Source organism: Microtus oregoni, unplaced genomic scaffold (assembly GCF_018167655.1).
Source record: "Microtus oregoni isolate MIOR12 unplaced genomic scaffold, Mior012 000010F_ref0000083, whole genome shotgun sequence".
Classification (NCBI taxonomy): Eukaryota; Metazoa; Chordata; class Mammalia; order Rodentia; family Cricetidae; genus Microtus; species Microtus oregoni.
Window position 1 is genome coordinate 45,794,878 of NW_024543069.1, and position 27,053 is coordinate 45,821,930.

At 44.0% G+C, this 27,053-nt stretch overlaps 1 protein-coding gene across 1 annotated transcript; it reads right to left on the reverse strand.

The window, feature by feature from the left end:
- Window positions 1-6,417: 6,417 nt before the first annotated feature.
- Window positions 6,418-24,625, reverse strand: Tnfsf10 (TNF superfamily member 10). Its single transcript, XM_041659357.1, has 5 exons — window positions 24,422-24,625; window positions 17,110-17,241; window positions 13,135-13,177; window positions 8,039-8,143; window positions 6,418-7,255 (listed from the first exon to the last, which is right to left on the reverse strand). Exons 1-5 carry the CDS (start codon window positions 24,563-24,565, stop codon window positions 6,810-6,812), a joined length of 870 nt encoding a protein of 289 aa, XP_041515291.1. The 5' UTR covers window positions 24,566-24,625; the 3' UTR covers window positions 6,418-6,809.
- Window positions 24,626-27,053: the final 2,428 nt, after the last annotated feature.

The window sequence follows — 27,053 nt, forward strand, 5'->3', positions numbered from 1 at the left end:
TGACAAATGACAGGAAGCAGTCTGGGGGTGAGATCCAGTTGCTGGATACACACTGCCATGTTTTCATTTTTTTAAACGATTTTTGTACATCCTGCGTATTTTATTGTTAATTGATGTTTTAACTTAGTGTTTGAAGTAAGGGATTTCTTATGACACCTTCTTACACATCATTGTAGTGCCCTCCACTTTCCTGTCTTTGCCCCTCGTCTCACTGGTCTCCTTTCTCCCTACAATAGTCCTTTCTCTGCTTTCATACATATACTAAGTCCGATGGCATTTGGGAGAAAGGGTGTTTTATCACTTCCTCCTTTCTTGTTCTTCTTTACCCCATCTTTCCTCTCTCTCCATTCTCTTTCTTCTGTCTTCATATATGGAGTGTGTGTGTGTGTGTGTGTGTGTGTGTGTGTGTGTAAAATGGTAGATACGAAATCCATTCACTAGTTTGTAAGGGCTTGACTGGAGTCATGAAAAAAAGCTGTCAGAAGTGACAACTGTCCGTAACCTTAAATTCAAATATGTTTTTTTTTAAAGGCATACTTATGTGTATGGGTTTTTCTTTTAGATCATCTGTCTGTGAACACATGCATGCATTGCCTGCAGAGGCCAGAAGAGGGTGTCAGGTCCCCTGGAACGGTAATTACGGTTGCTAGCTATCATGTGAGGGTTGAGAATTGAACCTGTGTCCCCTGGAAGAGCAATCAGCATTCTTTACATATTGATCATCTCTCCAGCACCCACATAGGCCTAAAAGCAAGCAAGCAAACAAACAAACAAAAACCTGCTTTATGAAAAACACATCATGTGGGGGGTTAGTTGGGGTCAGTTTGGGGTTAGTTGGGGTCAGTTTGGGGTTAGTTGGGGTCAGTTTGGGGTTAGTTGTGGGCTAGTCAGGGGTTACTTTGGTGTTAGTTGGGGTTAGTTTGGGGGTTAGTTGTGGGCTAGTCGGGGGTTACTTTGGTGTCAGTTGGGGTTAGTTTGGGGGTTAGTTGGGGTTAGTTTTGGAGTTAGTTGGGGTTAGTTGGGGGTTAGTTGGGGTTAGTTGGGAGTTAGTTGGGGTTAGTTGGGGAATAGTTGGGGGTTACTTTGGGGTTAGTTGGGGGTTAGTTGGGGTTAGTTTGGGGGTGCTGTTATTTGGTTTTTAGTCAGTTTTGTGTCACTGTCCTGAAACCCCAGGCACAGACATCTTGAAAGACCATCTGTAACAGGTCCCTACACCTAAGGTTCAAGAAACATGTTGGAAGAAGAGGTGGAAGATGTAAGAGCCAGAGGACTGGGGACAGTTGCCTTCTAGAAAATACAGCCATATTGAGACTGGCTCAAACAGTCTCCTGAGACTCAAGGCAAATTCTTTTTTATTTATTGATTTATTTAAATTGTTTTTACTGAGCTATATATTTTTCTCCTCTCACCCACTTTCTTCTTCGCTCCCCTCCTACCCTCTCCCATGGTCCCATGCTCCCAATTTACTCAGGGGATCTTGTCTTTTTCTACTTCCCATGTAGATTAGATCCATGTCTCTTTTAGGATCCTCTTTGTTGTCTAGGTTCTCTGGGATTGTGAATTGTATCTGGGATTATGAATTATAGGTTGGTTTTTTTCTTTCTTTTTTCTTTCTTTTTTTTTTTGCTTTATGTCTAAAAACCACTTATGAGTGAGTATATACGATAATTGTCTTTCTCTGTTTGGGTTACCTCACTCAATATGATGTTTTCTAGATCCATCTGTATCCATTCTTCAGTTGAGGGGTATTTAGGTTGTTTCCAGGTCCTGGCTATGACAAACAATGTTGTTATAACATAGTTGAGCACATGTCCTTGCGGTACGGTTGAGCATCCTTTGGGTATATACCCAAAAGTAGTGTTGCTGAGTCTTGAGGAAGGTTGTTTTCTCATTTTCTGAGAAATCACCATACTGAAATCCAAAAAGGCTGTGCCAGCTTGCACTCCCATCAGCAATGCAAAAGTGTTCCCTTTTTCCCACAACCTCTCCAGCATAAGTTGTCATCAGTGTTTTTGATCTTGGCCATTCTTAAGATGGCATCTCAGAGTTGTTTTGATTTGCATTTCTCTGATGGCTAAGGATGTTGAGCATTTCTTTAAAACTGTCTCTCAGCCATTTTAGATTCCTCTGTTGGCAGTTCTCTGTTTAGGTCTGTACTCCATTTTTTTTTTATTGGAGTATTTGTTCTTTTGATGACCAATTTTTTGAGTTCTTTGTATATTTTGAAGATCAAACCTCTGTCTGATGTGGGATTGGGGAAGATTTTTTTCCCATTCTGTAGGCTGTCAAGGAAAATTTTTATCTGAATGTTTTCTGTTTGTTTGTTTGCTTTACTCTTTGGGGTCTCAACAACCAGCTCCCAAATAAATGCAGAGAGATTTATTCTTACTTATACATGCCTGGCCTAAGCTTGTTGGATTGTTTCTTGCCAGCTTTTCTAACTTAAATCATCCTGTTTAACTATATTTTGCTTCTAGGTTTTTTACCTTTCTTTATTCTGTCTTTCTTCCCTTCTTCCTTGGTGGCTGGCTTAGTGGCTGGGTGGCTGGTCCCTGATGTCCTCCTCTCTTCCTTTTCTAGCTACTCACTCTTCTTCTCCTATTTATTGTCTCTGCCTGCCAAGCCCACCCATCCCTTTCCTGCCTAGTTATTGGCCGTTCTCCTCTTTATTATATCAATTAGGTGTTTTAGGCAGACATAGTAACACAGCTTTACAGACTTAAACAAATGCAGAATAAAAGAATGCAACACATCTCTGGATCATTAAGCAAATATTCCACAGCATAAATGAATGTAACATATCTTAAATTACTATTATACAATATCAGAATGTCTGAATGTTACATACTTCCAAATTATAGGGGCACAAAGTAAGCATTTTTCATTCAGAAAAGGAAAGAATGGGGACTTGGCCATAGCTCAGTGGTAGAGTGGTTTCTGTTACACCTAGCCCATAACACACCATGAAGAAGGAGAGAGACAACACTTATGGAACCAAAGATTTCAATAATTCACCACATTCGGGGTCACTGATCGATCAGGGCTGCAGGACAAGGACTCGGGAGCCTTGTTTCTCCTGACAGCCCCAAGCAGGGCCAGAAGCAGGGGTTTATAAGTATAAAATTCTCAAACATTTGTTGCCAAGTTACAGTTACAATTTTCACCTATCAGAATTTAGAAAATAGGGACTTCCTTGAATGTTGCCATCACTGTCAACTGGTATACAACGCAGGTCTTTCAGTCCAAGAAATCTGATCCATTTGTTCCTTCCGTTGTCATAATGTTTCTAAAGAACTAAAGAGGCAGAAAAACTTTATCTATGGTTTAGAAAGGAGGTTGGGCCAGGCAGTAGTGGCACAAGCCTTTAATCCCAGCACTCAGGAGGCAGAGGCAGGAAGTAGAGGTGGGGCAATGAGAACAGGAGAATGCTGGGAAGGAGGAAGCCCATTCCTCCCCAGTTCTGCCCAGACCACAGATGCAGGATGTGACCTACCCCACTGAAAAAGGTATTGAGCCATGTGGCTAACATAGATAAGGATAATGGGTTAATATAAGTTATAAGAGTTAATAAGAAGCCTGAGCTAATGGGCCAATCAGTTTATCATTAATATAGAACTCTGTATGATGTCTTTGGGACCTAAAGGGCTGTGGGAACTGGGCAGGACAGAAACCCCAACAAGCATGCCCTCATGTTACACCACATCACCTTACCTTTTCTGTCTAAATAAAAAGGAAAGTTTTGGCTTTAACGTAGTGAAATTACATATAACAAAACAGATACCAAGCAATAATTATAGTTACAATAATAATATCTACTTTTTCTTTTATCATAACTAAGGAAAACTATAACTATTCTTCAACTCCATCAAAGATCCCAGAATGATATAATATTAGATAAGAGTTCTTTTGTAGCACTGGAGCATCCATCTTCAGCCTACAGGCCTATAGTATCTGGCAGACTTTTCCATGGAACAGGAAATTTGAAGATCTGTTTTTCCTTGCACTGGCAAAGTTTATCAGTTGCCTTCTTCTGTGTCCTGCAAAATGTCTGGTAGTCTTTCATGAAGCAGGGACTCTAAAGAAGGTTGTCTCACCTTCTTTAGGAAAGTTCAGCAATCATTTTTCTGTGGGTCCTGCCTATACAGTTCATACAGCACACCATCATGCAGTAAATGCAAGTGCAGTTTCTTACCCAAATGTCTAGCCAACTCCATAAGGAGCCTCTTTGATGCCCATCATCCTCTTGAAGTAGATTGGTGCTGTCAGATGTGTCTCATTGTCATGAAAAGTCTTTGTTCTTAAAACATTTTAAATGCCATATTCTGTAAGTCTTTGAAAGTTTTGAAGAATACCTATCCATCTGAAATATATCTCTGTAAATCTTGAATAAAATATATCTCTATACATCTAGAAAATCTAACTAATAAGACTATAAGCTTGACTATTATAGATGACTATCTATTTACCTATATTTTTAAATGAGCTACACTATCAATACCTTAATCAAGAGCAGAAATATACATATAATAAAATTGACCTTAAATTTGTATCAATAAATCAAGATCCATACCAATGCAAAGTATTTATATCTATAGCATATCCCCTTTAAATGTAAAAAATATTTATAAACAATCATTTAAGGAATTTTGTCATTGTTCTCTCCAAACTGCTTCCTGCTTTTTGTTGGGCAGGTATTTTCTTTTGGGGAGACATAACAACAGACATAGAGGGAATCCAGAGAATCATCAGATCATAGTTTGAAAACCTGTACTCAACAAAATTGGAAAACTTAAAGGAAATGAACAATCTTCTGGATAAATATCACTTTACCAAAATAAAATCAAGCCCAAGTAAGCAAATTAAATAGACCTATAACTGTTAAAGAAATAGAAACAGTCATCAAATGTCTCCCAGTCAAAAAATTCAATGAAAATAAAGACACAACATACCCAGACCTATGGGACACTATGAAAGCAGTGCTAAGAGGAACGTTCATAGCATTAATTGCCCACATAGAGAAAATGAAGAAAGCTCACATTAGAGACTTAACAGCAGACCTGAAAGCCCTAGAAAAAAAAAGAAGCAGACTCACTAGGAAGAGTAGAAGACTGGAAATAATCAAATTGAGGGCTGAAATCAACAAAATAGAAACACAGAAAACAATCCAAAGAATCAATGAAACAAAGAGATGGTTCTTCAAGAAAATCAACAATTTAATCCCAGCACTCGGGAGGCAGAGGCAGGTGGATCTCTGTGAGTTCAAGACCAGCCTGGTCTACAGAGCTAGTTCCAGGACAGGCTCCAAAGCTACAGAGAAACCCTGTCTCGAAAAAAAAAAAAAGAAAGAAAGAAAAGAAAAGAAAATCAACAATTTAACAAACCCCTATCAAACTAATCAAAAGGTGGAGAGAGAACATGCAAATTAACAAAATCAGAAATGAAAAGGGGGACATAACAACAGACACTAAGGAAATTCAGAGATTAGGTCTTACTACAAAAGCCTGTACTCCACAAAATTGGAAGATGTGAAAGAAATGAACATTTTTTAGATAAATACCATATACCAAAATTAAATCAAGACCGGGTGCACAATTTAAATAAACCTATAAGTCATGAGGAAATAGAAGCTGTCATCATAAACCTCCCAACCAAAAAAAGCCCAGGGCCAGATGGTTTAGTACAGAATTCTACCAGAACTTCCAAGAGGAGCTGATACCTATACTCCTTAATGTGTTCCATATAATAGAAACAGAAGAGTCATTGACAAACTCTTTTTATGAAGCTACAGTTACCTTGATACCAAAACCACACAAAGACTCAACCAAGAAAGAGAATTACAGACCAATCTCACTCATGAACATCAGTGCAAAAATTTTCAATAAAATACTGGCAAACCGAATCCAAGAATACATCAAAAAAATCATCCATTATGATCAAGTAGGCTTCATCCCAGAGATGCAGGTTCAACATATGAAAATCTATCAATGTAATCCATCATATAAATAAACTGAAAGAAAAAAAAACATATAATCATTTCATTAGATGCCAAAAAAAAGCGTTTGACAAAATTTAACACCTTTTATGATAAAGGTCTTGGAGAGATTAGGGATACAAGGATCATATCTAAATATAGTAAAAGCAATATACAGCAAGCCGACAGACCACATCAAATTAAATGGAGAGAAACTCAAAGCAATTCCACTAAAATCAGGACCAAGACAAGACTGTCCACTCTCTGCATACCTCTTCCATATAGTGCTTAAAGTTCTAGTAATAGCAATAAGACAACATAAGGTGATCAAGGGGATTTGAATCGGAAAGGAAGAAGTCAAACTTTTGTTATTTGCAGATGATATGATAGTGTATATAAGTGACCCCAAAAACTCTACCAGAGAACTGCTATAGCTGATAAACACCTTCAGTGAAGTGGCAGGATACAAGATCAACTCAAAAAAATCAGTAGTTCTTCTATACACAAAGGATAAAGAAGCTGAGAAGAAAATCAGAGAAACATCACCTTTCACAATAGCCACAAATACCTTACCACAATTTTTAAGAGAACTTCAGTGCCTTCCCGTCTAGGCTGTTATTAGTTTTTAAGGGTTGTCAGAGAAGCCCTCTGTGACTCTCAGCTGTGTGTCTGCAGTCATCAATACCACGTAAAAGAAGTTTCCTTGCCCCTTACAGTCAGCAGAAACATGGAGCATTGACTTCCACATGAAACATGAGGTTGTTCTCAGGACAACCTGAGCCCTGGACATCACCCTAGGTGACTGGGCATAGAATTCTGTCTGATCATCGCAGATCATTTAGTTAATTAAAAAGACTCCAAAGAAACTGGCTTCTTGGTCCAGGTCCATCAAATGCTCATTTGTCACGGAGACAAAAATCCTGTCATTTTCTTTAAGCTCAAACAGCCCCCCTTGATAAATGGAGTACAGCCCATACTCTGCATCCCTGGACCAGCAGCTGTTTCTGGCACTCTTCATCAGCAGAATGGGGTCTGGGTAGCTGGTGTATTTGTAGATGTACTGTACCATTTGTTTGCTTTTCCTTGTCTGCCTTGAGACCGTCTTGGAGTCAATTTCATTCTCTTGGAACCGGAAGTACGTCTGGGCATAGACGAAATAAAGGCCCTGTTTCTGGATGACCAGCTCTCCTTTTCTCAAGTGCACATAGTTGAGGAACGAATGCCCTTTCCTCGATGACTCCCAGGATTCTATCTTCTGACCCAAGGTCTTTCCATCCTTGGACACTACGTGAAAATGAGAGAAACAGTTAGCAGCAGGGAGCTTGCGTCAAAGCGAGGTTGCCAGCTGCTCAGCACAGTCAATATGTTCACTGAGCTTGCACACAGCATCGATCAAAACCAACGTCTTACCCTTCCAGTCTGACATGGATTATAAAGACTTTTGTAATCACATTGACACTGGGACACTCCTGTACCATTTTGATCTGCTGTCACCTTTTAGTATCTCATTTGCCAGCTACGTCACACCCCACACGCCAAAGGTTGGCACTTCACTGTGGTTCTAAAGTGTCCCTGTGGCAGGAGATCCCAGTGCCTTGAGGAGAAAAGAAGTGCTGTACATTTGAACTTTTGAGGAGAAGGAAGAGATTTGAAAGGGAGAGAGAGAGAGAGAGACAGAGACAGAGACAGAGAGAGAGACAGAGAGAGACAGAGAGAGAGAGACTTTAAAGATGAAAAAAAAAACCTGGGTGTGGTGGTATGTTCTATACCAGTCCTTGGGGGCCTAAGACAAAAAGATCTGGAGTTCAAAGCCATTCTAGGCTCCATGAACCACTGTTTCGGTGAAAGAAGAGAAAAAAAAAGCACTGGGAGAAATAGAAGGGGGAGGGAGAGACTCAAGAAGATGTAAGGGCAGCAGGGAAGGTGGCTCAATGGGAGTTCTCTCACACATACTTGTCCTAAGGCCAGCTAGAGATACCTAAGTTTCCTAAGGCAGGAGAGTTATCAAACTCCTTGTATGACAGCCCCAGCCCCACCGCCTGCCAGCTCCAACCCTTATGATCTTACTTGGCATTAAGGCTGAGTAGCTTCTCCGACTGATCCCAGTAATGTGAGCTGCCACTCTCTGAGGTTTTCCACTTCCAGATGGATAGTTAATACTTAGCTGCTTTTCTGAAAGACACAAGACAGAGAAACATCAGCACTTGTCAAAAGAGTTTTAAATACACTGCTCTGCTCACACGGCTGTGTCTGATCAGGTGACCTGAACACAGTATCTCCCAAACTGATCCTATCGTTTCAAAAGACAGTCCATTTAGTGGGGCTGGAGAGGTGGCTCGGTATGAAGAACACTGGCCTGGGTTTGAACCCACGCCCACATGGCAGCTCACAATTGTCTATAACTCCATTTTAGAACAAACATGAGGATTTGAGTTTGGGTTCTCAGCCCTCACCTGAAGGCCCATGTACCACCACACACCTTTATCCCCAGGTGTGAGTGCAGTGGGGAGGAGTGAATGGGGACAAAGGGGTCACTGAGGTTGCCTGGCTGTCAGCCAGCCTAGGGTCATTCTGTGGGAGACGTATCTAAAGGGAATAGACAGAGACTGCTAGAGAAGAGCACGTGACAGCCTCTCCTGGCCTCCCAAGGAAGGCACACACATAATAGAAATCCTATATGATCACGTCTTTTAAAAATTAGCTTCAAAACCCCATTTCTGCTTACATTTGGTTAAGACAAATTATATTCTATCAACAAATAAATATTGGCAAGGATCAAAAATTATACCACACTATGTAGAGCTACATAGATTAACCATTGATTCCGCTAAGTCCTCGAGGAACTTATTATTTTATGAGAGATCCCTTGAGGAACTTGATATATTTTGAGAGATACCAATCATAAAATAAGATAATTATCTATGAGAAGTAGGGATGGAGGTAACATGTAAGAGGAGGAGGGAGGGACAGAATCTTATTCGTTGGAGATTATCAGGGACAGTTTGCTGAGGATTTGATGTAAAGACCTTTGCAGTCAGCTATCCCTGTAAGCCTAGATGCTCACCACATCTATCCCAGGCATCCTTCTAGGGACAAGGAGGAAGGACACAAATAATCAGGAAACAGAGGCACACAGAAGGTAGGGAGGGAACAGAGCTATATCCAGAGAGCTAAAGCTGAAACCCAGGGCAGCAGACAGGCCAGTGGGATACTCAGGTCTGATATGAAGGAAACAGAACACAAGATGTGATGTTCATCTGCCTTCGAAGAGAGAACACTGTACGGTGCAAAGAGATGTGCGTGCTTCGTGCCAGCTTATGTCAAGGTCTGGTTTGATGGGCAGAGGAAGTGGAGCTGGAGGCTGCTGGGCAGCTTACAAGGTTGAAAGCACTGGTGCAGCTCCCAGGTCACAAGCCCGGGAGCAAAACCAGGCAATACAAGCAAGGTGGAGAGACGCAGATGCGTGGCGCGTGGGTGGGAGGATGGACGGTGGCAGGGAGAGAGTCATTGCGGAGCAGATCTCCTGGGGAGTAGAGAACAGGATGGATGCTCTCTGCCTCTGCTGCTCTGATCACCCCGATCCCAGAGGCCTAGAACCCGGGCAGACTTCTTCCTTTTCTTCCACTGTATGAGCATATACACAAAGTCATGTGTTTCGGTGTAACATTTTGTCTTTTTTCTTCTCATTTTAATTGTTTGGATAGGGATGTTATACGTCCCCCCCACCCCCAACATGTTGTCTTCTGGCCATGCTCTCTCCCTTCACCTTCTGCTCCCCCTCCTTCCCCTGCTGACCCTCCCCCTCTTTGCGAATAGCCCCCTACTTCATGTATTTTGATTGGCTTAGATTAATTGTATAAAGTCATGAGTTCCATTATGACACTTATTTTCAGTGATATAACTTAATGTTTATTAGAGAAAATTAGTAAGCATTACAAGTTGGGTCTCGTGGTCTGGTAAACTCAGTGCTACCCCAGTCCTGTGTTCTACTATACACGCTTCAATCACACTCTCCACAAAAACACACCCAGGCAAATGCAACAGTACCCTAAAGACAACAGTTTACCAAATCTTATGACCTGAATGCCCCCTGACTCTTCAGGGTTCTCATATCCTGAGTAGCACTAAAGCCACAGGAACCAATTTCCAACCACTAAAGCGTTAGGACCCAAAGGAACAGCTTCCAATGTGCTGGAGTAGAATGCTCGACGGTCAACACTGAGGTACCATTCACCACTCGCCTCAGCTGTTACGTAATGTATGATTACCAGCACCTACCTCTCGGGACTTTGCTTTCCAATATTCAATAGTCAAGTCCAGTTTGCATCTGAGAACATTTCAAGACTATGGAGATTTGGGAGCAAAACTTTTAACCTTTAATTTTCTTATTTTATATATTCATTTTTCATGGTGCATGGCTTTGTGTTCAATAAGAACATTTTCATACAGATAAACACTATACACTGAACAGATCCCTCTTCTTCTTCCTGCTTTTTGCTAATGCCTTTGTTCCATAGAGCTTGGTGTCATATACGCATACGTAATTTTGTTTACTTACATAAAATGTAGGGTCTACACATAACAGAAAGCATGTAGCAATTGTCTTTGGGGGTGGGCTTAATTCTCTTTATATCTCTACTTGCATCCATTTTCCCTCAAATGATGTAACTTCATTCTTCATAGTTGGAAACATTGCCTGACAGTTTGCCCTCCATTCCTCTGTCATAGGACACCCAGATTAGTGCCACATTTACCTGTTTTAAATAGAGCTACACAGGCAAGCGTTTCTGTGGTGTCATGATTTTGTGTCCTTTAGACAAACACTGGCTGGTGTAGAGGATTAGTTTTCAGTGCTTTGAGGATGCCCATGCTTCTTTCTGTATTGGCTGGACTATTCTCCATTTCCACCAGCAGCGGATAAGGTACCCTTTCGTCCACATCTCCAGCAGTGCTTTACTTCTTTTCTTAACGCCAGCTGCCATTTTGACTGCAGTGAGATGGGATGGCGGTGTTTTCATTTACGTGTCTCTGAAGGCTAGTGAGGTTGGACATTTATTTCCTGTATAATTGGAAGTTGTGGTTCATCATTTGAGAACTGTCTATTCATTTATTGATCAGGTTATATGGGCTCTTGTTCTGTGCTCTGTGTGAGGTTGTGTGTGTGTGTGTGTGTGTGTGTGTGTACAGTCTAGATACTAACCATCTGTCATATGTGTGACTAGCATTCTGTAGGCTGTCAATCCCTTCAGTAAACTATATCCTTTGCTGTACAGAAGAGCTTTAATTTCCACAAGGCCCTGTTGTCAGTAGTGGCATCTTCATGACTGGAGTTCTTTCTAGAAAAGTCCATACCCGTGTCTGTACCTTCTTTTCTTTGAGAGTTTCAGAGTTTCAAGTTTCACATCAAGGCCTTCAATCCATTCTGAGCTGTTTGTCGAGTTCCATTTTTCTGTATGTGGATATGTGCATCATTTGGTGAAGAGAATTTTATCCAAAGTGCATTTTCGACATCTTTGTCAAAAATCAAGTATCTGTAGCTCTGTGTGTTGTGACAGCTTCCTTCGTTCCAGCTCACTGAGCTCCATGTCTGCGTTTGCATCAGCGCCAGTCTGGTTTGCTCTTATGGTTCTGTAGTAGAACCAGAGGCAGCAGCACTCTTCTCGCTCAGGATTGCTTTGGCTATCTGGGATCTTACATGCTTCAATAGGAATTTTAAGATCGTCGTTTCTCTGATGTGAAGAATGCCGTTAAGATTTGGCAAATATTTTCTTTACAGTTATTTCAATGTGGTAAAAGAGAAGACAGTACATGGATAAAATTATATATAAAAATGCAATGAGACGATCAAGGGAAGTGTGATGGGAATAATAAGATGCAGGGGAACTGACTTAGAAATGGTCCAAGAAGGGAAATCTGTGAGCAAAAGAGCCATGAAGTAGTGAGAGGAGCCCTGGCCAGGAGAGGGGGGTGCAAATGAAAGGTTAGAGAAGCCAGCCTGTGGAGGGCGTAGCCTGGATTACTACACCCACATTCCCAAAAAATGGACTATGGATATTTTCCTTTGTTTATTTTTTTTTAAGAGGGGGAAGTAGTGCAGGAGAATTATCTATATTCTGTCAATCATGTTTTAAATAAATGCTGATTGGCCAAGCAGGAAATATAGGTGGGAAAACCAGACAGGAAGTAGAAATGATGTAATCAGAACAAGAGAATTCTGGGAAGGAGGAAGCTGATTCCTCCCACTCCTGCCCAGATCACCGAAGCATCAGGATGTGATCTGCCCGCTGAAAAAAGGTACTGAGCCACATGGCTAACATAGATCAGAAAAATGGGTTAATCAAGATGTGAGAGTTAGCTAGTGAGAGGCTAGAGCTAATGGGCCAATCAGCTTATAATTTATGGAGACCTATGTGTGATTTTCTTTGGGGCTAAACAGTTGTGGGTATCGGGAGCGACAGAAACCCAAACAACAAGCAGGCCCCTCCATGTTACAGAATGGCGCCCAACAGTGACTGACCAGGAGAAGGGGCAGATGGAAGGTTGGAGAAGCCAGCCTGCGGAGGATGCTGTGACTGACTAGGAGTGGGGGGGCAGATGGAAGGTTGGAGAAGCCAGCCTGCGGGGGATGCAACAAGAACTGGTGTGGAGTCTGCTGGTCATTGGCAGGATGGTGAGCTTGTGGTCTCCAGCAGAAACCACAACGGAGATCACAGGTAGGGAGAGTTTGCTGGGGGAAGGACTGAGGCAGTGAGGGGCTTTAGAGTGAAGAAAGGCATTGTGGTCAGCAGCGGAAAATATGAGTAATCTTTGGGGGGTTTTGTCTTTTTTACTTCCTGCCAAGTTCTAGATGATACTAAACCTGGTTTGTTTATAGCATAATAGAAAGCTAAATAATTAAATAAGTGAAGAAATTGAAGTAAAATGACACTTCCTATGAAAAAAATAAGATGAAGAATAAAGTTCTGACTGTAAGTAGGTCATGAAGTGAATCCCAAGCTTTCCAGTCCTTGGTATAAGAGAGAGAGAGAACCAATAAACAGAAGAAGACAGTGGACAGAGAGGCCCTAATTGGTTTGTATGGATGGGAGCAAGGAGGAACTGGAGAGCTATTCAGCTTGTGAAGGAGACATTAGCAAATAAAAGGAACAACAAAATTTTACTACCTTGAGTTGTTGAAACAGTTTCCTCAAAGGTTCTCAAAGACACCTGCAAACAGCAGTGAATAAAGCTTGTTAAGACCCCGACAAGTTGAACAGAATACACACGCTTCTAGATTCTCTTTCCAACATGGGACAGGATAGTTATACAATCATATCCATACAGAACTTCTTTTACCCAAGCATAGGTATCTTTGGGGGATCTGGGGTGGATCATGACCAAAGGACAGTCTGAAAGTTCTGATTGACACTTGGAGCAGTTGAGAAGGAAGGGCACAGCTCCTGCTTAGGTCAGTTATAGCTCCAGGCCTCCAGGAAGCTGACGATAACCCTGTCCCTTCACGCTGTGTGGAGCATGTGTGCATGGAAGTGCACCTGTAAAGGGGCGCGGAGGAGACAGAGACAGAGTCCAGCAGCTGAAAGCAATCAGATATGTCTGAACCACAGGGTGTAAGCAAGGCATAAGGCACAGGTGCCCACAGACATGCTTGCTCTATGGATGTCTGATTGGCACCACCCTGCTGTTCTCTACTGTTGATAATGTTAAGTTCATGCTCCAAGAAATGATATTGCAGTCCCATACCTTGCTGGAGATCTCATGACACCCCTTTCCTTTGTGGCAACTAGTGGAGAAAGCCAGTATAAAAGGGAACTCTGCCTCGTTCTGTTTGGGGAGCAGAGCCTGTTTTGAGTCATTACGACCTCGGAACCCTCATTTAGCCTTTGTCATTCTTGATGTCTATGCTGTTCCTGCCTCATCACTGTGAATGTCAGACACACCAGTCGTGCGCATGTGCCAGAAAGTAGAGGTTCTCTGTCTCTCCCTCTCCTTAGACCTAGTTGTGAGCCTTTATTGGCATTGGTCCCAAGGGCTCTGGAAAAGGGACAAAGAGAAAAAGTGGATTTGAAAGCTCACCCTCTCTTTCCTATTTCTCTTCCTTTCTCTTATTTTAGGACAGGAAGCAAGGAAGGAGGAGGGAGAAAGGAAAAGGAGCAAGAGAAACAGCAGAGGAAAGGAAAGGGAGGTAGGGATAGAGAGAAGACAGCAAGTAAGGGAGAAGGGTCATTCTACAAGAATGACTGCAGGCAGGTCAGGTGACCATGAGTCAAGCCCGCCCTGCAGCTCTTTAAGAAGGCTTAACCAGCTTAACTGATCTGACCTGAGATGGCTTTATCTGTTTGAAAATGTGTTTAAAAGCATAACAATTATTCCTTTCTTGAGGCTGCTCCCAGAATTCAATGGAATGCTGTCCGAAATGGGAAATAGAAGGAAATAGAAGGCTCATCTTGCCTAAGTGGAACAGGGAATCCTCTTCTCACTTACACACTCACATCCACCCGATCCATCCTCTCCCTCCCAGTTTCTCTCTATTCTGGTCCGTAAGGATGAGTCTGGGAGGATGAGAGGGAATTAGTGGAGAGTGACATGGACAATCCATCATCACTGTCCCCTTATCACCTCTCCATGGTTGGCCCTTGTGCCTGCTAGCACCCCAGCTTCCAGACCTTGCACGCTCTAGCACCCCAGCTTCCAGACCTTGCATGCTCTAGCACCCCAGCTTCCAGACCTTGCACGCTCTAGCACCCCAGATTCCAGACCTTGCACGCTCTAGCACTCCAGCTTCCAGACCTTGCATGCTCTAGCACCCCAGATTCCACACCTTGCACGCTCTAGCACCCCAGCTTCCAGACCTTGCACCCTCTATCACCCCAGCCTCTAGACATTGCACCCTCCAGAACCCCAGCCTCTAGACAATGTGCCCTCTAGCACCCCAGATTCCAGACATTGTGCCCTCCAGCACCCCAGCCTCCAGACATTGCATCCTCTATCACCCCAGCCTCCAGACATTGTACCCTCTAGCACCCCAGATTTCAGACTTTGCACCCTCTGGCACCCCAGCCTCCAGACCTTGCACCCTCCAGCACCCTGGCCTCCAGATTAGTTCAAGTCTCTCTTATTTATTTATTTATTTATTTATTTATTTTTAAAGATTTCTGCCTCCTCCCCGCCACCGCCTCCCATTTCCATCCCCCTCCCCCATCAAGTCCCCCTCCCTCATCAGACCAAAGAGCAATCAGGGTTCCCTGCCCTGTGGGAAGTCCAAGGACCACCCACCTCCATCCAGGTCTAGTAAGGTGAGCATCCAAACTGCCTAGGCTCCCACAAAGCCAGTACGTACAGTAGGATCAAAAACCCATTGTCATTGTTCTTGAGTTCTCAGTAGTCCTCATTGTTCACTATGTTCAGCGAATCCGGTTTTGACCCAGCTATACCACTCTTGGGAATATACCCAAGAGATGCCCTATCATACAACAAAAGTATTTGCTCAACTATGTTCATAGCAGCATTGTTTGTAATAGCCAGAACCTGGAAACAACCTAGATGCCCTTCAATGGAAGAATGGATGAAGAAAGTATGGATATATACATATTAGAGTACTACTCAGCAGTAAAAAACAAGGACTTCTTGAATTTTGCATACAAATGGATGGAAATAGAAAACACTATCCTGAGTGAGGTAAGCCAGACCCAAAAAGAGGAACATGGGATGTTCTCACTCATATTTGGTTTCTAGCCATAAATAAAGGACATTGAGCCTACAATTCGTGATCCCAGAGAAGCTAAATAAGAAGGTGAACCCAAAGAAAAACATATAGGCATCCTCCTGAATACTAACCTTCATCAGGCGATGAAAAAAGACAGCGACAGAGACCCACATTGGAGCACCGGACTGAAATCTCAAGGTCCAAATCAGGAGCAGAAGGAGAGAGAGCACGAGCAAGGAACTCAGGACCGGGAGGGGTGCACCCACACACTGAGACAATGGGGATGTTCTATCGGGAACTCACCAAGGCCAGCTGGCCCGGGTCTGAAAAAGTATGGGATAAAACAAGTCTCTCTTCTTGATGACCCACTGAACACCTAAGGTCAAGGGCTTTTGAAGTCCCATGTCTGAGGCTCCTCCAGAGCTGTCCAAAGCTTGGGATTTTGCTAGACCTCCTGTGTAGTCACCTTCATTGCTGTTCCTGCACATTTGTTGACAATGGCACCCAGCCTGGGAGTGCTCACACAAAACCCAGGTGGAAGCCCAGTTCATTTGGCTTAGAAGCCATATTCCAGGTGATGGCTGGACTCTGCATCTCTACTGTGATATCACTCAAGTCACACACTGGAGCCCTGACCACCCCGACAGCACTGTGTCCATGAAACAAGCAACAGACTCCCAAGGTTGTCTGGCATACAGCCTCCTCCTACGCTGGGAAGTCACCATAACCTTAGACGGTGATGTCTCGTATGGGACTCTTAGTTTGCAGAATATTTTTAATAATGGTGCCTCCATCTGACCTTCTCAGAAAGGCAGAAGGCAAATATTTGTAAATGCTAGCTTCCTAAGAAGGAAGCAGGCAGTGAAGAAATTGACTGACTTAATCTAAAAGTAAAATCAGTTAACGACATTCTGCAAAATGAACTGTTAGTCAACCCGAGCTTTCTGCCAGAGATCCCAGTGAAGCGGCCTTGCGTCAACAGATGCATCTTCAAACTTGTCATTTGTTGACAATGAATTGAGATAACCTCACCTCCACCTTCTCAAAGTATTCTATTTTATGTGCACACACACATGCCAAAGAAAAAGAAGTTTGTTTTTTTTTTTTTTAATTCTAGAAATCACCCATGTGGGATGAATAGAAAACACCATCATTTGGCCTTGTTTGTCTTCTAAATAAAAACAAAGAAACACTGGGCAACCGTGAGCACATGCTATCTGTGTGTGTGCTCCCAGAATAAGATGCAAAACTCCAGGAGGCAGCTGGCTAACATCAGCCGGGGCTTTCCCTGTCATCTGGTACCAGTCAGGTGTTGCGCCATGTTGGGGGAAATCATTCAAACCCTCTGGGACTCCGTTTCTTCATTTGCAAAATACAGATTTCCAGATTTGAAAAGTCTGTGTCATCTGACTTGGTGTTCCTGCTGAGTACTTACCTCTTCAATGATCTGGTACAGTTGCCTCTTAGCCTGCGAGCAGTGCCTGGTCTCTTCATCAGTGGAGTCCCAAGGATCCTCGTCGTCCCTTAACATGCAGAACAGTCCACTCCTGGAGCACTTGGCCTGCAGCTGGGTGGAGATAGGATACAACTGTGTGATGAACACATTCTGTTTCTTTTTACCCATTCGGAAGCTAAAAGAACAAAGAGTGATGGAAATTAAGGGGAGTTTGGAAGCCATGAGTAATTTGTGGTTTAAACTAAAGCAGGCATGCCGCGCATTGTCCACTGATAGCAGCTAAGCCGTCAGAGGTGGTAGCAGGGATAGGAACAGCGCCGCACCCTGGCTCACGGTGCCCTTCGCTGACCCATCCCCGGCAGCCCTGTGTCATTCTTTATTTTTCTCACTTGCATTTGCTTCTCATTAGACGTTTGTGGTAGTAACTAAGGCTCCTTCCAGCTCTGAGCTAATGTGGCTCTCCCTCCAAAGCTGGAACTGCCTATGTTCAAAGTTGGAAGAGGAATCCACTTCAACGCCCGCATCCTTAAACAAAAGCAACTAATCATTTGAGTTCTGCCCCTTCACCACAGCCCCACAGCTGGGCGAGTAGATTGTAGTTATTGCATGGTTCCTACTCTGGATGGACCCTTGATACCCCTAGGAATCTGTACCCTGCCTCATTGATTGTTCTCAAAGCCTAGGGACTGATCTAAGGAGACTGTGCACTATTGAAGGTGTTTGCCAGGACTGGAGTCAGTGTTTATAATAGCCTCATAATTGCCAACAAAGTCCTTACCTTTGTCATTGACCACCGCCTACTGTTACACCCCATGCCCACCACATAGTTTCCATGAACCATCCAGAGATGGTTTGGCAGAGCATCAGGCTGCTGCCAAATCAGGAGACAGGAAGGGGGAGGAAGGAAGAGGAGGAAATAAAGATCCAAAGGAGGTGGAGGAAGAAGTCCTCCCCTTTGGTTTTGTTTTCCTAACAACTTGGATTTGCAACATGTTATTTCTCAATGCCTGTTGACACAGGCCTGTAAACTCAGCTTACTGGGAGGCTGAAGCAGGAAGATTACTGGTGTGGGAGGTCCTTCTGTATATGTGTTGCTTTTATTGGTTAATGAATAAAGAAAGTGCCTTGGCCTGTGATAGAGCAAAAGAGTAGAACTAGGCATGGAAAACTAAACTGAATGCTGGGAGAAAGAAGGCAGAGTCAGGAGGCGCCATGTAGCCACGAACAGGGACAGATGCACTGGAAACTTGCCAGTAAACCATGAACCTCATGGTAAAATATAAAATAATAGAAATGGGTTAAATTAAGATGTAAGTGCTAGCCAATAAGAAGCTAGAGCTAATATGCCAAGCAGTGATTTAATTAATACAGTTTTGTGTGATTATTTCAAGTCTGGGCAGCAGGGAACAAACAAGGGACCTCCTTACAACAGATTACAAGTATAAGGTTTGCCTAAGCTACAGAGCACATTCAAGGCCATTCTGCACAAATCAGACATAACAGCAGAAAGCAAAAATAGAGAGTCAGGTATAGCTTACTGGTAGAGTGCTTGTCTAGCATTCGTGACTCTGGGTTCTAACCCTGTCCGGCTGCAAAGAAAAACAACATGCTTCTTAACTTAAAACATCTGTCAATTTGACTTTAGAAAATAATCTTTTTGTTGTTTTTTGAGACATGGTCTCACTATGCAGCCTTGGCTGACCTGAAACTCACTATAAAGAGCAAGCTGAGCTCCAACCCAGAGATCCACCTGCCTCTGCCTTCTGAGTACGCAGATTAGAGGTGTGACCCACTATGCCTGGCCTAAACATAATAATTTTTATCTATTATTTAAACTTGGTGTAGCTGCAAAGTTAGGAGTGGTTGTAAATTTAACAACTCACACTTCCTATAGAAAAACAATCTGCTGACTGAGTGACTGATTGATTGAGACAAGTTCATACAGTCCAGACGAGCCTCACACTCCCTCCTTCTGGTCCTCCCCTCAGTACCTCCCAAGCTCTGGGATTACCTGTATTCAAAAATTCTCCTCATTTTATAAGGTGCTGTGGACTGAACCAGAGCTTCGTACTTGCTAGGCATCGGAGCTACACTCCTAGCCCAAGTCATCTCATTAAAAAAAAAAATCTATTATTTGACTGGGTGGTGGTGGCACATGCCTTTAATCCCAGCTCTTGGGAGGCAGAGGTAGACAAGTCTTGTCTACAGAGTGAGTTCTAGGAGAGGTTTCAAAGCTACAGAGAAACCCTGCCTTGTAAAACCAAAAAAAAAAAAAAAAAAGAATTCTATTATCTATTATTTATAAGAGGTCCTGCCCAGAATCACATAGATACTCAGCAACAAACCCGAGTTAATGGATTACTTCTACATGTCTTCAAATAGACTGTTCGTTAACAGTTTAAACCAGTCTACCAGCCCCAGAGACCTCTGTGGCCTGTTGGAACACTACTGTCCTCAGAGACTTTGTCGCCTTCTTTCCTAGCAATGGGTTATCTCAACAGCAAAAGGTTAAGAGCCTGGAAGACTAGAGCCCAGGGCAGGAAGGAGCTGCTGTGGCTCTCTTTGCTCAGACAAGATGGTGGTGTCTAAGTGTCCTATATAAAGTGAAGTGGAGGGTGAGAAGGACAAAGGACCTAGGAAGATAAGTCAGCCCAGCCTATAGCAAGCAGTTGGCTATTGCCGAGAACACCTTCTGGGACTTTCCAGAAACCTTTCCAGGATGTGGGAGGGGAAATCTTGATTGAGTGCGGTTCTGAGTGAAGCTACACAAGTTAATGAGATTAAATTTTAACACAGATAGCCATGGAGCTGGGGGTGTGACTCAATGGTAGCAATAAAAATAAAACAAAATAACTTAGGGAAACCTGGATTCATTCAGAAGACACGGGAAAGTAAGGGACATTTTCATAAAGGTAAATACAAATTCTCTCCCCAACTAATCGCACTCTTGAAACAAACCGAAATCCACGCTGAAAACAACAGCCCCACATCCACTTGACCTCTGTATTGAGACAAGATTTGGCATGCCACTATGTGTATTTTTTCTTAAGATTATTTAGGAGTGGCACATCCTTGAATTCAAAAGTCACAGACTGAACGACATCTGCAGACGCTGACCCAGTGCAGGTCACAGAGCACTGAAGGACGCCTGTGCTGACCCAGTGCAGGTCACAGAACCAATGACTAATGATGAGCCCTTTACCGTCTTTCTCCGTCCACATAACTTAGCCACAATCTCTCTCCTCCCACAGCCCCACTCCCCCACATCCTTTCTTCCTCAGGAAGCATGTCTAAAACAAAGAGACTCTAAGCTATATTTGAAATTGCTGCAACTTGGGGGGCAGAGTTTTGAAAATCTTAATCATACAATCAGATAACTACATGGGTCAACAAAGGATCGGGTCAGTCTTAAAATAAGGCCCTGCTTGTAACGTATGCCAATTGATTGAGACCCATGTGCACAGAGACACGGTTTTGCTCTGTTTATATTGTAAAGTTAACAAACCTTAGGGTGTGCTGCCACAAAACAGTAAACACAGCTACACTCCAATCTCTTACACAAACTTAGAACTAAAACATGATTATAGGTATACCTTCCTTCTCAGAAAGAAACAACCTTGAGACCAGCAAGATGACTCAAAAGACCAAGGTTTCTGTCACTAAGCTTGATTGGTGTAGAAGGTCCTTCTGCATTTGTGTTGATTTCATTGGTTGAATAAAGAAGCTGCCTTGACCTTTTGATAGGGCAGCCCTTAGGTGGGTGGAGTAGACAGAACAGAATTCTGGGAGGAAGAAGGCAGGCAGCGAGCCGCCCGCCAGGAAGCTGACAGGTCAGACATGCTGAATCTTTCCCAGGTAAGCCATGGCCTCGTAGTGACATACAGATTACTAGAAATGGGTTGAATCTAGATGTGAGAGTTAGCCAATAAGAGGCTAAAGCTAATGGGCCAAGCAGTGATTTAATTAATACAATTTCCATGTGGTTATTTCAGGGGTTAAGCTAGCCAGGTGGCGGTACGCAGCCCGCCACTCCTCTTACTACACCTGATGACCTGGCTTCTATCCCCAGGACCTACAACGTAGAAGGAGAAAACTAATTCTTCCAGATTGTCCCCTGGTACTCCCACACGACACAATGTGTGCGCCCCCCCACCCACAACACATGGAAATAAAAATAAAAATAAATGTAATTTCAAAAAGGTTTTCAAAGAAAGAAGCATGCAAACTTAGGATAGGGAAATGGCTCAGTCAGCACAGGGCTTGTCAGGCAAGCATGAGAGCTTGGGTCCAATTTCTGGGACCTATATAAAGAAAGTCAGGCCTAGAGACCCAGGGCTGGAGGGGGGAGAGAGCTGGAGTCCTGGGCGGCTGCTTTCAGACTACTGCATGAGGTCGAGGTCGTAGTGAATCCAAAAACACAAAAGGAGGAAGGGAAAGGAGGAGGAAAAGGTGGATGGCACCCAAAAATTGACAACTGGGGTCCTCCTCTGGCTTGCAGTCAAATACGTAAGCACAGGCATATTTACCGACACCACATACACACAGACTCTTATGAGCATGTCCTGTAATAAAAATATCAATATAAGCCATAATTTTCAAAATTATTTTCAAATAAAAGGAGAGTCTGCCTTTTTCCCTTTGAAAATTTTCCAGCTGACTGAGATGATCAAATTCATATTCGCTAGGGTACACAAACCGCGTCTCCCTGACAGACCACTGCTACTCTATGAATTTTGCATAGTTCATTTTCCCTGAGGCTCTTTCTTGGCCTCACACTTCCAAACAAGACACCAAGTTGGATAGAGCAGGGCATCCTGGGATTGACAATGCACAGATGTTCACACTCCATGCCTGCCATGGTGGGGAGGAAGAGCTGTCCTGGCACCCACAGCCCTGGACACTAGCCCTACCCTGGCTCCATAGCCCTGTCTAAGCTCAGGTTCTAGATGGGGGAGTGGGGTGCTCACAGCCTTCTAGTTCCCAGTTCTCTAGAACATATACTTGCTCCAGTGGGCATAGGAAACCTAAAGCCAAGTTGTTTTTCCCATCAGTGTTGTATGCCTAGTCTGGGGGGCTTTCCATGACTAGGAAATGCACAGGCTAAGAGGGCACCAACTCATGCTCTGTCTGTCTGTCTGGGTTCTACTTGGCATAAAGTCCAACTGCTTTCTCATGAATAGTTCAGTCCAGGTAAGTTTCTTATTATAGACTGTTAGTCACGACACACCTACATCCAAGGGAAAGAAAGACTGAAATCAGACCACTGTGTTCTCACAATACAGGGATTCCACAGGTCTAAAACCAAAGCAATTTTCTTTCAAAAGAAGGAAATAGTGTATGTGTTTGTGGTGTGTGTGTGTGTGTGTGTGTGTGTGTGTGTGAGTGAGTGTTTCCTAGAGTCACTTCCAGTACTGTCTCTCAAGAGCTATACACTTCTTTTTTTTTTTTTTAATGAAGGATCTTTCACTGGGACCAGGAGGTCACCAGCCAGACTAGATTCCCCAAGTCATCAAGCCCCAGGGATTCTCCTGTGTCATGTGTACCCCACCACCAGCAGCACTGGGATTACAGGTGCATGCTGGGTAATTAGGATCAAACTCAGTTCTCACACTTACACAGTAAACACTCACCGAACCAGCCCCCCCAAAACATATTTCAAATATCTGGTTAACATCCACCCCGTTTTAGCCTTGTTAGACTGAGTAATGTGATATTTAATACTTCTGATTTTACTTCTGTTCTACTTGCCAGCTTTTCAAAGTCTGACTTGTTGTGAGAACTTTTCACTTACTTAATTAAAACATGCAAAAGAAAGGTGTGGGAGCAGAGGCCTCCCCCAAACAGTAGTCGGCATTGTCATTGCTCTCCGTTGCCCACCAACACTTGGTACTAAGGTCGATACAGGTGGGCACAGGACATGAAGAAATCAAGCAGGTAGTGAACAGATGCGCCATGCCTGAGTGTTAAGGGGAAACCAACGTCTTTCTTATTAGAGACAAGTCCCACTTTGCAAGTGGAAACCTATCTGATACTCTAAATCTAGCAAAGAATCCATGGCCAGGGAGCTCATAGGACCTGGGAGAAAACCTACTACTATTTTGCTAAATAAACATTGCATCAAACTGTCATCTAAATACGTATTTCTGTATCAATAGGTTATTATAGCTCTCATCCATTCCTCATCAGATATATGTTCTCAGCAGTTATTGCAAGGACTCACACTGGCCAAAACAGTGGAGCACTCGGACATTCATGGGCGATCCACATCGCTCCCTCACCTCAAGGGTCAGACAGCTCTAGAGCAGGGGGCTAGGGGATACCTCAGTCAGTCTCCAGAACCCCAGGACTGCAGCATCAAAGACAGAAAGATCCCCGGGGCTTGCTGGCAGGCCAGTCTAGTCAAGTCACCGAGTTCAAAGCTCAGTGAGAGACCCTGCCTCAGGAAAGTAAGATGGAGAGTAGCTGAGCAAGATACTTGACACCAGCCTCTGACCTCCACATCACACACTTCTCTCTCTCTTCTCTCTTCTCTCTCCCTCTCTCCCTCCCTCTCTCTCTGGCTCCCTTTTTTTTTTTTAGATTTATTTATTTATTTTGTATACAGTTGTTCTGCCTGCAGGCCAGAAGAGGGCCCCAGATCTTATCATAGAAGGTTGTGAGCCACCATGTAGCTGCTGGAAATTGAACTCAGGACCTCTGGAAGAACAGCCAGTGCTCTTAACCACTGAGCCATCTCTCCAGCCCCCATCTCTCCCTCCCTCCCTCCCTCCCTCCCTCCCTCCCTCCCTCCCTCCCTCCCTCTCTCCCCCATCTCTTCCTCTTTCCCTCCTTTTCTGTCCCTCCCTCCCTCTGTTTCTTCCTCTCTTTTCTTCCCTCCCTCTGTCTCTCTGTCTCTGTCTCTCTGTTTCTGTCTCTCTCTCTCTCTCTCTCTCTCTCTCTCTCTCTCTCTCACACACACACACACACACACACACACACACACACACACACACAGAAACTCCAGAGCACTTCTCAGAAAGCATTTGTGCAGGTGAGGCGCTAACATCGTGAAGTAGAGACACTTTTGAAAGTTCAAGCTTCCTCAGGAGTGCTGTTCCACCCGCATTTGGAGCCTGTTCTGTAACTCTACCTATTTGGATGTCTTTCAAGCATGCACCTTTCTACAGCCCTCTCAGCATGAGTAGTTGGATCCTGTAACTGGATAGGGCACATTTTAATCCTCAGCTAAGTTTCAAAGAGGAGCAAGTTGAGAGGCAAAGCAGAGTGTGGCTGAGAGCACCTGGCTACTAACCTGCTTCATCTCATTGGTGAAGTATACGTAAGTCACGGCCACAGACAGGGCTTGCAGGAGCATCTGCAAGAGCACCGTGCAGATGAGCATCGTCCAGAAGTGCTGACCAATGCTGGGGTCCTTCAGGGTCCTCGTGGAGGCCATGGTCCTGTCTGGGTCTGTTCCCCTGAGCGGCTGTGCAACCCAGCAGCGGGCAACTGAAAAACCAACTACCTGCAGTTTCTTTTCTTTGTGGCATGCAAAACTGAAAGTGAGTTTGCTGCACGCAGAGCAAGTCGGGACAGATTGTATCTGTTAGGAAGTAGCACATTCACAAATCCCCCAGCTCCCTCCCCCAACATCCGTGACCCTGAGTCTGGCACAGGCACAGTTTCTGGCAACAGAGTCAATTCCTATGCAACATCTTTCGGGCGGATATCCCATTGTGGGGAGCAAAAGGGAGTCCACTTGTGACATGATTCAAATTCTCTCTGTTCTGAAGATGCTGGCTGCCTGCCTCACAGAATGTTTCCTTTGGCGGTTACTTAACTACAAAGCCATCACTCCCTGGCAGGATGGAGCCCTCAGGGGTAAGCAACCTCTGTGACTTGGGTTTCAGGCAAAACCCGGAAGTGCTCAGTCTACCTGGAGTCTGTCTCTGTCCTTCCCTCCTAGTGCCCTCTGCTAGACTAAGGACTTTGGTCCCAGGCTTTGATACTGTGGAGTGTTTCCAGAAGGATGAAATGAATAATTCATGACTGGCTCTCAGGTGCTGACCAGTAAATACAGACAAGAGGGCGGAGCCACAGCCTGCTCACAGAGCTTAGATTTGATGGGCAGTAGGTATGGTACTCCAAAAGAAAAAGAAGTGCATCTGAGTGAAAGAGAGGGGCTTCCCTGTCCTGCCAGGTCCTCCCTTATCCATGTGATCCCTTCCCCCAAAAAACAAACAGAAGTCTAACTTGTGTTGCTCATATATTCATGGGACCATATCCAAATTCCCAGCGGCCATTCCCTTAAAGGAAATGGAGTCCTCCCAACCCCCAGCCCTGCCAGAAGCCTTCAGTTGTGGAGCTGCACTTCATCATCTTTACATCCTTATTACAAATTTTGGGGGAGGGTTCAAGACAGGATTTCTTTGTGTAGCCATGGCTGTTCTAGAACTCACTCTGTGCCTGCATGTTTTGCAAGCATTCTGGCTTCCATAACCAAATGTAATGGGTTTGCATCTTGGTGCTTACAAAGCCAAAAGAGCATGACCAAGACTCAAGAGTGGAGAGGAGTCCACTGTCTGCCATACATGTGTGTAAAACCCCAGCTCCGAGGCACCCATGTAACAGGTCAGACACTCACACATGTGTAAAACCCCAGCTCCGAGGCACCCATGTAACAGGTCAGACACTCACTCAGAAATGTCTAAAACCCCAGCTCCGAGGCACCCATATAACAGGTCAGACACTCACTCACACACGCCTATAACCCCAGCTCCGAGGCACCCATATAGAAAGTCAGGCACCCTGTCTGTGCTATAACCCCACCCCCAGGAAGAGCAGTGAGAGAAGGCAGGGATGCTGGGGCTTATTGCTCTCAGACTAGCTGAGAAAATGAGTCCTGGGTTTAGGGAGAGACCTTGCCACAAGGGAAGAGATGAGGATAAATGCACACACATCCACACATCATCTTCCTTTTATTTTGTGTTCTTGGGGCAAAATCTCACTATGTACCCCATGCTAGGCTCACACTTCCAATCCTCCTGCCGCAGGTTCCCTAGTTCTGAGATTACAATCATGTGTCTGCACACTACATGTTCTGTAGCCTACTGGGTAGCTCCTCTATCAAGCCTTTCCGAAGCACTTAGCTTTGTGTTTTGAGAAACAGCCCCGTTTCACTCACTGGGTGCCATAAGATTTAACTGAATCACGTGACGCCATCAACCAGCATATTCAGTATTGGGAATCCTTTAACTCTAATTAGAAGTGTAGGTAGGATGATCTTGTCAACTTCCAATATCCAGGAGGATAAATATATGTTTTTCTTTGGGTTCACCTTCTTATTTAGCTTCTCTAGGATCACGTAACTATAGGCTCAATGTCCTTTGTTTATGGCTAGAATCCACTTATGAGTGAGTACATACCATATTCCTCTTTTTGGGTCTGGGTATCTCACTCAGTAAAGTGTTTTCTATTTCCATCCATTTGCATGGAAAGTTCAAGATATCATTGTTTTTTACCGCTGAGTAGAACTCTAAAGTATATATGCCCCACACCTTCTTTATCAGTTCTTCTATTGAGGGGCACCTAGGTTGTTTCCAGGTTCTGGCTGTTACAAATAGTGCTGTTATGAACATAGTTGAACAAATGCTTTTGGACTGCCAGGGGTGCATCCACCCACTGAGACAATGGGGCTGATCTAATGGGAGCTCACCAAGGCCATCTGGACTGGGACTGATGGAGCATGTGATCAAACTGGACTCTCTGAATGTGGCTGACAATGAGGGCTGACTGAGAAGCCAATGATAATGGCACTGGGTTTTGATTCTACTGCATGGACTGGCCTTGTGGGAGCCTAGTCTGTTTGGATGCTCACCTTCCTAGACCTGGATGGATGGGGGAGGACCTTGGACTTCCCACAGGGCAGGGAACCCTGACTGCTC